At 36.6% G+C, this 13,018-nt stretch overlaps 1 protein-coding gene across 9 annotated transcripts in view; it reads right to left on the reverse strand.

Moving 5' to 3' along the window:
- LOC133831498 (disease resistance protein RGA2-like) overlaps positions 1-12,744 on the reverse strand; it is a 32,968-nt gene extending 20,224 nt beyond the window's left edge. For 2 of the 9 annotated variants that reach the window (XM_062261819.1, XM_062261820.1), the window contains exons 1-8: positions 12,279-12,744; positions 8,866-12,186; positions 8,685-8,792; positions 8,470-8,538; positions 8,010-8,216; positions 4,919-5,064; positions 4,097-4,218; positions 3,771-3,880 (exon numbers count right to left, since the gene is read on the reverse strand). In XM_062261819.1, coding sequence (XP_062117803.1) covers positions 8,685-8,792; positions 8,866-12,186; positions 12,279-12,584 — 3,735 coding nt within the window. In that variant the 5' untranslated portion in view covers positions 12,585-12,744 and the 3' untranslated portion in view covers positions 3,771-3,880; positions 4,097-4,218; positions 4,919-5,064; positions 8,010-8,216; positions 8,470-8,538. The other 7 variants (XM_062261816.1, XM_062261817.1, XM_062261818.1 and 4 more) reach the window with 7 other exon arrangements.
- Between the last annotated feature and the right edge of the window lie 274 nt (positions 12,745-13,018).

The following is a 13,018-nucleotide window of genomic DNA, read 5'->3' on the forward strand; positions in this document are numbered from 1 at the left end:
GAATTAGTTTGTTTTAAGTAAGTTTATTATTAGCATTTAGCATAATTTTTTAAATACAGATTGTTAAAATATCTCAATAATTAGAACATTAATACAGTTAGGCTTTCAAAACAGAAACCCAAACACACACAAAAAGGTCCCAAAATAAAATCTCTGCAATGGAAAAAAAAAAGTACAATATTTTGATAACTAAACCAGAATGAATGAGTCATTTTGTGACAAGATAAAAATAAAATAGAGTAGTTATGTATAGAGTATATTACAATGATATCAGATAACTAACAGAACAAGATAATTTAAAATGTAATAGGCATAACTAACATTGCCAAACACACCCAATTAAGATGGTTGTCAATATTCCATCCAAGTCAAAAGCCCAAAAGAGAAGAATCATCAAATTCCTTCAAAGAAAGTAGTTGGTAGTTGAATAGCAAAAACCCACTTAAACTTATCTTATATTTATTTGTTTCACAAATTACACACATACACTACACACACTTATGTGGCAAATCATTTCAACTAATTATATTTATTTAAAATAGGTCCAACTAGGTAAAAATGATTTGCCACATAAGGTGTGTGGTGTTTGTGTGTAATTTGTGTGTGCATGTATCTTTAACCGAAATCCAATTTAGAAAACAATTCAAAGCACTTGAATTATTCAAAACCAAAACGAACTCATTATCATGGAAGGACTCAAAGCTTTTCAATCAAGAGCAATGTCAGCTTATATTCTAATCCTCATTAGTTCAGTAAAATCAGCTAATGGAAAAATTTCTAGACGGTGTACATTCACAATGATAACTAGCTTCACTCCATGCCTGGATTTTAAAACCAGGAGTAGCAATAATGGCAAGTCAGTCCCAAGTGGAACATTAATGTAATTTGAACCCATAGCCAATCCTCTATATTACCAACATGTTATTGCCACAAAATGGGATTTTAATATGCTTCAATCTTTCAAGAACCGAAAAAAATAATAAATAAAGTAAGAAGTTCTTAACAATCCAATAATAAGCTCAAAATTTTGAATTAAACAAAAAAGAAAAACATATTTTCTTAGTCCATCAATTTTACTCTGTTTTTTTTACTTTCAAATGGCTCTAATTTTATTTTGAGATTTGTAATTTGAATCATATCAAAATGAAATTGTATACAGGGAGAAGGGATTTGCATAATAAATACCTACACATATATCTATCATTGATTTGTTGTCAGTGACGGAGTTAGAAATTATTTTCAGAGAGGGCTTGATAATTTTTTTTTTTTTTTTTAAAATTAGTTGGTGTGTATTAATGGTTATTTTACGTTTTTAAAAAAATAATATATAAATGTTTTAACTATCAAACAAAAATGTAAGTGTTAGCTCAATTGTTGAGTGAGCCTTATATTTCCTCATGTGACATGGGTTCGAACCCCTAAGATATTTTTCCCTCTATTCGAACTTGGGAACTGGTGAAAGAAGAAACTTACCATTTCACTAAGTAAAATTAATGTTACAATTAACTAAAAAATTTATTTATTAAACTTCAGTGTAGGCTAGAGCCTACACAAATCACCATGTGGCTCCGTCCCTGTTTGTTGTATTCATAATATTGCATACCCTAAACTTGTTCAAGAAGAGGTTGCATCCCTTTGTCTCGCCCGCCTCTTCCGATGCATTCTGCAGTGTCAAATAAACTGAGCACTCTGTTTTATTTTATAAAATTACAAATAATTGACATTAACGTTTCTACCTCATTTTCTTCTTCGTCTAACTCCAACAGTTGTATATGAGAAATCTTATCTCAATCTTCACCTATTTCCCTTTTGCATCTCTTCAATAACATGGGACATCTGCTAATGACCAGTGAGTTCAAAGTGGTGAGGCTTCGAATTCCTTCAGGGAGTGATGTCAGATTGGGACATTCATATAACTTAAGATTCTTAAGCGATTTGAGGTTGTGGATCCACTCTGGAATTGTTGTCAGACTATCACTAGCTACTGCTTAGAGCTACTCCAAATCCCTAGCTAGCTTGCTTCCATGTCTTTTGGATCAAGAATTCTTAATTTCCTTCAAAGTGTAACAATAGAGAGAGAGAGAGAGAGTAAACGAGAGAGAGAGTAAGGCAGCTTCTAAGTTAGTCTACTCAGCCAATATCAAATATAACTAATGGTCTAAAGACCAAAATTCCCTAAAGGCAACTCTCTCCTCTCAACGCCCCTCGAGGGAAAAACCGTCATTTACTCTCGTCTCTCATTACACTTAAAATTCTCAGTTAATTCCACTAAACCCGGAATATCACTAATTCTCCCAAAATATGACTCATACTCTTGTGAGTCCATGTAACTCACCAAATTACTGAAATACCCCTTGGCTCACCCCGAGTCGAGTATAAATTTTCTCGTTTTGATGAAACTGCTATCTTGCTTAAAAGGACCGGCTCATGCCGAATATCTCAAACATATCCACATAATAATGTGGTTTCAATCACATAATATCATATAATTACAATTAGACCATCAACGGGTAAAAATTACAAATATTCCTCTTTAAATAAAAGCGGGCTTGTTTCGCACATTTAATACACCTAAACATGCATAATCAACTATATAATAATATAACCCATGCAATTCACATAATATAATCGTATCAATATCCAATTAATTCACATAATATTCCAATATTACCCTCCCAGGCCCCTAATCAAGGCACTAAATCTTATTAAGAATTTTGGGACGTTACACTTTCCTTTAGGGGAGGCTGAGTTGTCTTGTCTCTAAAAGATCCTAGCTGGCATCTTTTTATTCTTTCCAATACCTACAAATAAATTTGGGGGGATTCATTTAAGATGGTAGCTTGGGTTAGAAGAGATTAGACTCTAAGGAGAGAGTAACCCTCTCGAAAGATTGTAATTGGAGAGACGAGCCTCTCGAAAGCTCGATGTAACCATTGCCACTATTATCAATAAAACTTTTCTTTGAGGGATTCATTTCACTGTGTTCTAATTAATGATAGAAAGTTTCTATCCTGAGAAAGTTCTATCATAATTTAGCTAATATTCAATATTTATGACCTTAAATGATATTATAAAAACATCGCAATAACAATCACCTAGGCAAGTCATAAATTCTGGTCTGAGTATTGGATTGAAGGAAGCTCCTGCAAGATTGGAAAGCTATTTTCAGACAAAAGCTAGGTCTTTCATTCCCCAAAAGAGAGTATAAATATCACTCTCAAAACGTCAATGTATTACAGCAGTAGAAATGAGCTGAAAATAACGACAAGTCCACAAAAGTATCAAGGCAAAAGTGATACAAAAAACATTAGGACAGCTTCATCAGCAAGACTTCCTGCACCAGTCCTCACTCACTCTTTCAAAATGCTCATAATCAGACAGAGGCCAATCTTCATCGCAACTTTGAGCTTCAAAGCTTTGTTTGCATCCTGTCATCTCATCAATTGGATCACTGAAAATGTAACCATTTGGGCAGTGGCAACTTGGCCTCTGCTCACTTCGTGGAGCACAGTAGCTGTTGAAACCGCAATCTCTACCTCTTGCATCTTGTAGAATCTGCAAAGCATATATTGGAAGGCATGGAGGTTGATGACTGAGTCCATTCCTTATTCCACTTACTAGAACTTTGATCATTGTTCTTCGGGTACACAGGTATACATATTGCCTGATGTTATTTGAGTATAAGATATGTCATATGAGAAACTACGAATCAATAAAGTTACGTTGGAACAATTTAGGATGCAACAACATATCTTCAGTTGGAAGCTTACCCTGCGAAATTCTCCAAACAAGCATCATGTGAAAGGGAAGTATAAATTTCTTTCAATTTTTTCAGCAGATTGTCTCAATACTCTTCTGGTGAAAATATTCATAACCATCCCTGCAATACAGATTACCAATAGATAAAAAAAAAACCAAACCAATAGACCAAATCTAAGAGGTACGAAGATATCTCAATTTCCTTGCAAACATTTAGATATGAAGTTCAGATTATCAAGAACCATCATGAAAACATAAAAGCTGTAAAATAGTTGACACAAATTTGATTATCAATATAATTGTGAACTAATAAAGGATTGACAATTGATTTGCATACCTGAAAAACTAGAACATTGTGAACCATGAGTGCTCATTGTGCTGACAAGACTTTTTTAGACATTTCTCTGCTACCAATAGAACTTGAACTAGTTCAGCATTGCCTCTGTTTGCAAACTTAAACTACAAAAGTATAGATAAAAAAGAAATTAAAGATAAACGTGTTTAAGTATATAAAGTTCACTTTGTCCTTCATAGAGTTTTAATTACAAAACTAAAATTTAGAAAGTTGATAAATGGTTAATTGTGTAAAGCAGGATGAGGTATTTTAAAGATTTCTAGACAGTCATTACTTAAAATCACCAAATTAGGGGAACTCTCATTTCAACAGTATTTAAAGAAGTGAAAGTAGAGAACTAATAGTGAATACGTTTCTAGACCCTTATTTGGATATTCCTTCAAGCAATTAATGATGATAACTAATAGAAAAGTAACTTGAATAATGTAGATGGTAAATGTTTCCTGAAAGTAAATTGATATGAATTACATCATTTATACATTGCATGTTAAAGTATCTCTGCTCTAGTTGGTCGTGTACAAAATATTTGAACTTCACATAAACCTCACAATGAACATGACAAGTATTTCCTTGTAGCAATGTAATTCTCACAGCTACTATCCTTTTGTCAATTCGGAAAAAAGAACAATCTCATTCTCAAAGAACAAACTTGAATACATTCTGTAAAAATTCACTTTCAATGCAACATTTGTAAAGCGTGAAGTCATTTATACAAAATTTTCAGAAAGTGCAGCACTCTAATCATTCAAGCTTCGTATCTTTGACAAATCTTGGAAAGGAAAATGAGAAAAAAGCTAGTTTTACCTCAAAAACAAGTCAGATTTGAATCAGTACATGAGAGTGAGACTTTTGAGCTAGAACAAGACTTAATAGCTTCATATCTTTGTTTATTTGGATCATCCTCATTGCTTCTATAACTCTCATGGCCATGCATCTTCTCCAAAAGTAGCCTGAAACAGAATTAGTTTGTTTTAGGTAAATTCATTATTAGCATAAATATCTCAATAAATAAACGTAATTATTCTTTTTTTTTTAAAAAGAGACAAAGGTCAGAGAGTGACCTCTTCTCAAATAAACTGAGAACCCTCACTTATGGCGGAGGAATACCGTGGTGACAATAAAAAACAACTCAAACGACATAAATAAACAAACATTGACAAACCAACACCCAAGGACTCACACTGAACAAACTCTAATGCACCCATAAACTACTCCACTCCCTACAAAGATCCAAAAAAGACAAACCGTCAAAGTCTGTCGTTCTATACACCCAAGTTGCCACCCAGAACTTGATTTTATCCCAAAGGCTGTCCACTACAGAACAGACATCTTCAAAGATTCTACTATTCCTCTCCAGCCAAATTGCCCAATAAGTCGCCAAAACCGTACTCTGCCACAAACGAGCCATCCTTCGCCCGCCCCCCAGATGGCACAGGAACAGTTGAGAACAAGAAGAAGGCATACACCAAGAGACCCCGAACTCTGTCAGTACTTTTACCCACACCTCCCTTGCAAGGAGACAATCTAAGAAAAGATGACGAACTGATTCTACTTCATTTTTACAGCAGACGCACCAATTCGGCGAAAGATAATGGAAAGGTCTACGCCTCTGTAAATTCTCGTGAACGCTCACCTTATCCAAGAATAACAACCAACCAAACAATTTAACTTTATACGGAGCAACACTCCTCCACAAAAACTTTGCCCAATCCAACTCAAGGCCTAAATGAGCATAGCTCAAGGAATGGAAGGCGGACTTACAATTAAAAACTCCACTGGTATCGGGATTCCAATTCCTTCTGTCCTCCAAAATCGATGGGAGAGTCACCACCTGAAGCATATCCATCAATTGAACGAAATTAGTCACCTCCCAATCAAACAAGTTCCTTCTGAACCGCAAATTCCAACCTAAGGCCCCCCCTCTCGCTTCCCCGCCCAAGACTGCCAAATCTTTAATCGCACAATTCTTTGCCATGGATACCAAGAATAAGTCCGGGAAGCGAGATTTCAATGTATCTTCGCCAAGCCAAACATCCTCCCAAAACCGAATCCTATCGCCCTTCCCCACCTTAAAGCAAACCATTTTCCCGTACTCCTCATACAATGCCGCAATATCCCTCCACGGACCACGAACCGACAATCTTCTTCCTCCTCCCGTATCCCAATGACCCTCATCTAATCCATACCTACTCTTCACCACCTTATACCATAAAGCCTTTCTTTCTAAAGGAAAGCGCCACAACCATTTCATAAGAAAGGCCTTGTTCCGTTTCTCAATATTCCCAATACCCAGCCCTCCATGACTTCGAGACTTACAGACTTCTTGCCAAGAAACCAAATGATCGACCCCCGATTGATCTGCTCCCTCCCACAGAAAATCTCTCATAACTTTCTCTATACTCCTTGCCACATTCTTTGGAATCCGAAAAAGGGAAAGATAGTAAATCGGAATGGAAGACAGGATTGATTGAATAAGAGTCAATCTTCCACCGCGAGACAGAAAAGCACTCTTCCATCCATCCAGCCGCTTAATGCATTTTGACATCACTGGTTCCCAAAACACTTTGGTTCTTGGTGAGCCTCCCAAAGGAAGTCCCAAGTACTGAATAGGCCATTGGCCCACTTCACACACTATCTCACTTGCACGAAGATCCACTACCTCCTCGGGCAAATTGATCCCTAACAATTGACACTTCTGCAAATTAATAGATAGCCCAGACACCTCACTAAAGACCTTCAGGATGTCAAGGAGCACCCCCAGTGACTCATCATCATTAACAAAGAAAATCGTGTCGTCTGCAAACTGAAGATGGCTAACATCAACTCCATCACTTCCCACTGTAAATCCTCTAAAAGCCAAACTACTCTTAGCCCTATCAATCATTCTTCCCAAAACATCCACCACCAACGTGAACAAGAAAGGGGACAAGGAAACCCAAAATAAATAAACGTAATTATTCACTAACACATTATGTTTTTCAATACAGAAACCCAAAATGGCACTCATAAAGGTCCCAAAATAAATCCTCTACAATTATGGTAAAAAAAAAATCACACACTGTCAATGGCTCACTTTGTGCCAAGTGGAAAATAGAGTTGTTATGTGTAGAGTATATTCCAATGACATCAGAGAATCAACAGAACACGATAATTTAAAGTATAATAGCTATAACTAACATTGTCAAACACATCTAATTAAGGTTGTTGTCAATATTCCATCAAAGTCAAAAACCCAAAAGAAAATAAATATAAAATTCAGTCAGACAAAGTTATTAGTAGTTGTACACCACAAAACCCACTTAAAATTAACCTTATATAAATCGTCTTTTTCATCATATTTAACCAAAACCGAGCTCAGAAATATCTATTAAAATTCAAAACAAACTCATCATGGCAGGACTCAAAACTTTTAATTCAATAGCAAGGTCAGCTTATATTCTTATCCGCATTTGTTCAGTAAAATCAGTTAATGGACAAATTTCTAGACACTGTACATTCACAATGATAACTTGCTTCACTCCATGCTTGGATTTTATAATCAGGAGTAGCAGCAATGACCGGTCAGTCCCAAGTGAAACATTAATGTAATTTGAACCCATAGCCAATCCTCTATATTACCAACATGTTATCGCCACAAAATGGGATTCTAATATGCTTCAGTCTTTCAAGAACCAAAAAAAATAACTACTAAAGTAAGAAGTTCTTAACAATCCAATAATAAGCTCATAATTTGGAATTAAACACATGCTTCTCTATGTATTTCATCTGGAATTGTAACCAAGTTACTGTCTGGAGGCATTTTCACCTGGTAAGTTTTAAGAAGGTTAGGTGTGGATAACACTACATAATAAATCAAGACAAATTTAGGTAAGGTTTTGTTTTGATAGAATTTTACATGAGAACCACTCCATGGAAGGGTTGGCACTTCCGCTGCTTGAGCAATTAATGATGAACCGGTTTTATCACCTAATGCTGCCATAGATGTTGCGGGCGGCCCAAGAAATATAATTCCTTTTGCATCCAGAGCATCTGGTAGGTCAGGGTTCTCGGATGCATGACCCCAACCAGGCCAAACTGCATCTACATGTTTTATCTCTGCCATCTGGGCACAACAAACAGAATATTAATCAGTAGTTCTGATAAGAACAAGTAACTTAATGAAATATTTCCAACATTGAACAATTCGTCACCACACCATGAATGCGCCAAGAACAAGATTAATAAAACAATAACATAGATTGATTTTACTCTGTTTTTTTCCTTTCAAATGGCTCTTATTTTATTTTGAGATTTGTAATTTGAATCATATCAAAATGAAATTGTATACAGGGAGAAGGGATTTGCAGAATAATTACCCTAAACTTGTTCAAGAAGAGGTTGCATCCCTTTGTCTCGCCCAATTCTGTTTCCTCTTCCGATGCATTCTGCAGTGTCAAATAAACTGAGCACTCTGTTTTATTTTATAAAATTACAAATAATTGACATTAACGTTTCTACCTCATTTTCTTATTACAAATATTTTGAGATTTGTAAATTGTATTCAGGGAGAAGGGATTTGCAGAATAATTACCTACACATATATATATCCTTGATTTGTTGTATTCATAATATTGCATACCCTAAACTTGTTCAAGAAGAGGTTGCATCCCTTTGTCTCGCCCGCCTCTTCCGATGCATTCTGCAGTGTCAAATAAACTGAGCACTCTGTTTTATTTTATAAAATTACAAATAATTGACATACACGTTTCTACCTCATTTTCTTCTTTGTTGGGATTTGGATACAAGTCCAAGTGTTGTATATGAGAAATCTTATCCCAATCTTCACCTATTTCCCTTTTGCATCTCTTCAATAACATGGGACAGACTCGTATAGTGAGCTTGTTCAAAGTGGTGAGGCTTCGAATTCCTTCAGGGATTGATGTCAGATTGGGACAGTTGATTAAGTCAAGTGTCTTAAGCGATTTAAGGTTGTGGATCCACTCTGGAATTGTTGTCAGACTTTGAGAGGAACAAACTTGAAGACGTTGCAGACTTGTAAGATGTTGGATACCCTTAGGAAGAACAGTCACTATATTTGGCAAGTCTATTAATGACAGCGAGTGGAGTCTTTTATTTAGGGCTTTCCACATAATGGCATCATCACCATTAAGCATGTTTGCTAACCCCTCGCAATTTTCAATCGACGGGTTTTGAAGTGACGAGAGATGTAGAATACCTGGACACAGATCCTTCAATTCAGGGCAACTCTCAATCCACAAGTAATCCAAATTATTGAGAGAAGTAAGGCTCTTGAACCAGTCTGGAAGACATTGTAGATCCTCAATCTTAGCTAGACGTAGTCTTTTCAATTTGGAGAGAGGAGAGAAAGAAGATGCAGCGCTACTGCTCATCTTCATTCTTAATGTCTCTTCCAATGGCTTCAAGCTGCTGTTCTCCAGAGTCAGCTGTTCCAAATGTGGGTAACGTGGCATGCAAGTCAGTTTAGGACAATTACTTATATATAATTCAGAAAGAGAAGAGAAACAAGGCAAGGACATGTGTTTTTCTTCTTCTTCACCACTAATTACAATCTCTCTCCACCATCCCTTTAGATTAGGCAACACCATCAACCCAAGTTTCTGTAGAGATGGCAATAATGTTTTTGTTGACCCAGATAAGTCTTCATTGCAATTATTGTTGGATATGTACTCTAAAGACTCCAACCTCCAAAGTGCCAAAACCTTGAGACAATGGAGTTGATTCAATGGAACTAGATACTCACATTTGTTGCAATCCTTCAAAGTTAAGTTGACCAAGTTTGTAAGTGATGAGAGCCAGGTGGAGAGCTTGACACCCCCATAATTTTCTAACCTCAGTTCTAGAAGATTTTCGTGTGGCTGAAGGCCTTCCATTGACATTTCATAACCAACAATGGCCTCTGCCTCATCAATTTCAACATGAGAATCCCACTCTAATGTCACAGATCGAAGATATTTTTTATCCTTTAATTTTGCACTCCCATACTCTGCTGCCACATCTTTCTCATGCCTCAAATTTATAACTTCCAATTTCCCTCTCAAGTTGTTCAGTCTCATCAATTCTTTTAGCTCACCATCATGCTTTGGGATAGATTTCTCTCTCTTTAGCAGCACGTACTTCGATAATGTCTGAAGATTAATTAGCTGGCCCAATCCACATGGCACATACTCCAATTTATCACAACCAGAAATTTCCAGGTGCCTAAGATTGATGAGTTTCTCAATATCTCTAGGCAATTCTTGGAGCTCTGAGCAACGATTGAGTTTCAGGGTTTGCAAATTCGACAAACAATTAGTTGAATCCGGTAGTAACAATAGACCATCATTCCGAGAAAGATCCAAGTATCTCAATTGCATCAACTGACCTAGTCCACTTGGCAAAGAATTTAATTTGCCACATGAAGAAAGTTCAAGATGCCCAAGATTGATGAGTTTCTCAATATCTCTAGGTAGTTCTTGGAGTTGTGAGCAATAATTGAGTTTCAGTGTTTGCAAATTCAGCAAATTAGTAATTGAACTGGGAAGTAACTTGAGTCCAAAATTCGCTGAGAGATCTAAATATCTCAAGTGTTTCAACTTCCCAATAGAATTTGCTACTAACTTCATCCATGAATCATTCAAATCCAAACAACGTATGAACTTACAGTTTGATATAATTGCATCGCAAAATGTCTGGTCCTCTGAAACAGAAAAATGAAGGATTGTTCGAATCCTTTTGGCATGAGCCAACGAAACTGAAATTTTACTTTTTGAGTAGGTATGACTTACAAAGGACACATGATGAGTAGTTTCCTTGATATTTGCTTGGCCATTTGAAATTACAAAAGTAGCACATTCTGCTCCTGCTACTTGAACTGCAAGATCATGCATCAGATCATGCATTTTGCATCTTTTTATAATGCCACATTCATCTACTTCAACATCTTGAAAGAATGATCCTTCCAACAAATTAATAAACCAGTCGTAACCCACATCCTCCAAACATTGATCTTGACTTGATAGCTGAAGAAATCCTTGCGCCATCCAAAGGTTAACTAAAGTTTTTACCTCAATATTGTAGTCTTTAGGAAATAAACTACAATAGGCAAAACAAAGTTTCAAATGGGAGGCAAGATGATCATAGCTCAATCTAAGGGTGGGTAAGATACCATCCTCTTGTTGTTCTGATATTTTTGAAAATTCCTTATTAAAGGAAGACCACTCTGATTCCTTACTTTTACCATACAATAGATTTCCTATTGTTTTTATGGCTAGGGGGATTCCTTTGCACCTTTTCACAATCTCCTTTCCAATCTTCACAATGCTGGAATTTTCTAGCTCATGTGATCCATCTTCAAAAGCCATTGACTTAAATAGAGACCAAGACTGAACTTCATCAAGAACCCCCAATCGATAGGGTTGTTGTTTGGTAGCTATAAGTTGAGCACTGCGTTCAAAGCGAGTAGTTACTACAACTCTACTCCCAACATTTGCATCACTTATTATAAAATCTTTCAACTTCAACAGATTATCACGGTTGTCCTCCCATATATCATCTAGTACAAGAAGAAACCGCTTACTACCAAGTACTTCTTGAAGCTTCTTTTGCAATGGTTCCATTCTCTTGTCTCCCAAACTACTATCACCTTTTGCAGACTCAATGATACTTTTAATAATTAGTTTCAAGTCAAAATCATCAGACACACACACCCAAATCTTTGTCTCAAAATGTTTTTGAACTTGCTCATCATTAAAAACGCTTTGAGCAAGAGTGGTTTTTCCTAACCCACCTATTCCTACAATGGCGATCACTGACGCACTCTCTTCACAACTCTCCAACAAAAACTTATTTATGATAACCGATTTATCCTCTTCCCTCCCAATAACACCTTGATGAGGCAAACGCGAGCAAGTATCTCTTGCTCTCCTAACACTCGGAGTCTCTTCACGTCCGTTCTCTAAAAGTAAATTTTTATCAATGGAAATGGCAGCCAGTTTTTTCTTGATGCCTTCGATTCTACGACTCATCTTGAACCGAAAAGCAAGTTGGTTGGATCCGGAAAAGAAAGTGCATACCTGTAGAGTGGCATATATATATATATATATACATAAATATTTAATATTTAAAATTTAATAAAAAAAAGTCCTATGAGATTCCATGAAAATACCTGGTTGGCCATTGGGTTTCGAGACATCCTGAGTTGGCGTCGTAGAGCTTCAGTGTTGACCTCGTCCATCAAGTCGTCGGCTTCAAGAACTGCATTGCCCAGCCTGTGGAGCCAGTTGTTGACTTGGTTGTTGTGTGACTGCTTCTTCTCGGCATCGAGAAGCACTGCTTTGATAGTTGAAATGGTTTCATTGAGCTGTTGGAGCTCATCGTTGACACCCCAAACCAGAGAGATCTGTTTCACAGCATCAGATCCCAAACGCCCAATGATTTTGTCAACAATTGGAGAGAGGATCAACTCAGCCATGGCTAGGAAACTTGGTTCAATCCGATTGAAGTTTGAGCTAGTAGTGAAGAAGTTACAGTAGAGAGAGTTTCAGAGCTTGGTTACAAGTAGTTAATAATCATGAACAACGCCTCTATCTTCTATTTTTATATATAAAACAAATATGTTCTATTTTACATGTAATTGTTAGAAATCATTAAAAAACGCTCTGATAGGGTTTCTGTTCTTTCTTCAGCTTTGAGCTGGTGCTATGGCAGGAAGACCGAGACTCCAGAAGAAGCAGACGGTGAGGAAGAAAACGCCGGTGAGGAAGAAACGTGGACCATCTTCTACAGATCCGGTCAAGAAATCGAAATCCATGGCTGAAATTTTGGGAGTGGAGGCCATGGAATTCTCAGAGAGTGAAGATGAAAAAGGAAACTCGATTAAACTCACGGAGGATACGGAAGCGACTG

This window comes from Humulus lupulus, chromosome 4 (assembly GCF_963169125.1).
Source record: "Humulus lupulus chromosome 4, drHumLupu1.1, whole genome shotgun sequence".
NCBI classification, from domain to species: Eukaryota; Viridiplantae; Streptophyta; class Magnoliopsida; order Rosales; family Cannabaceae; genus Humulus; species Humulus lupulus.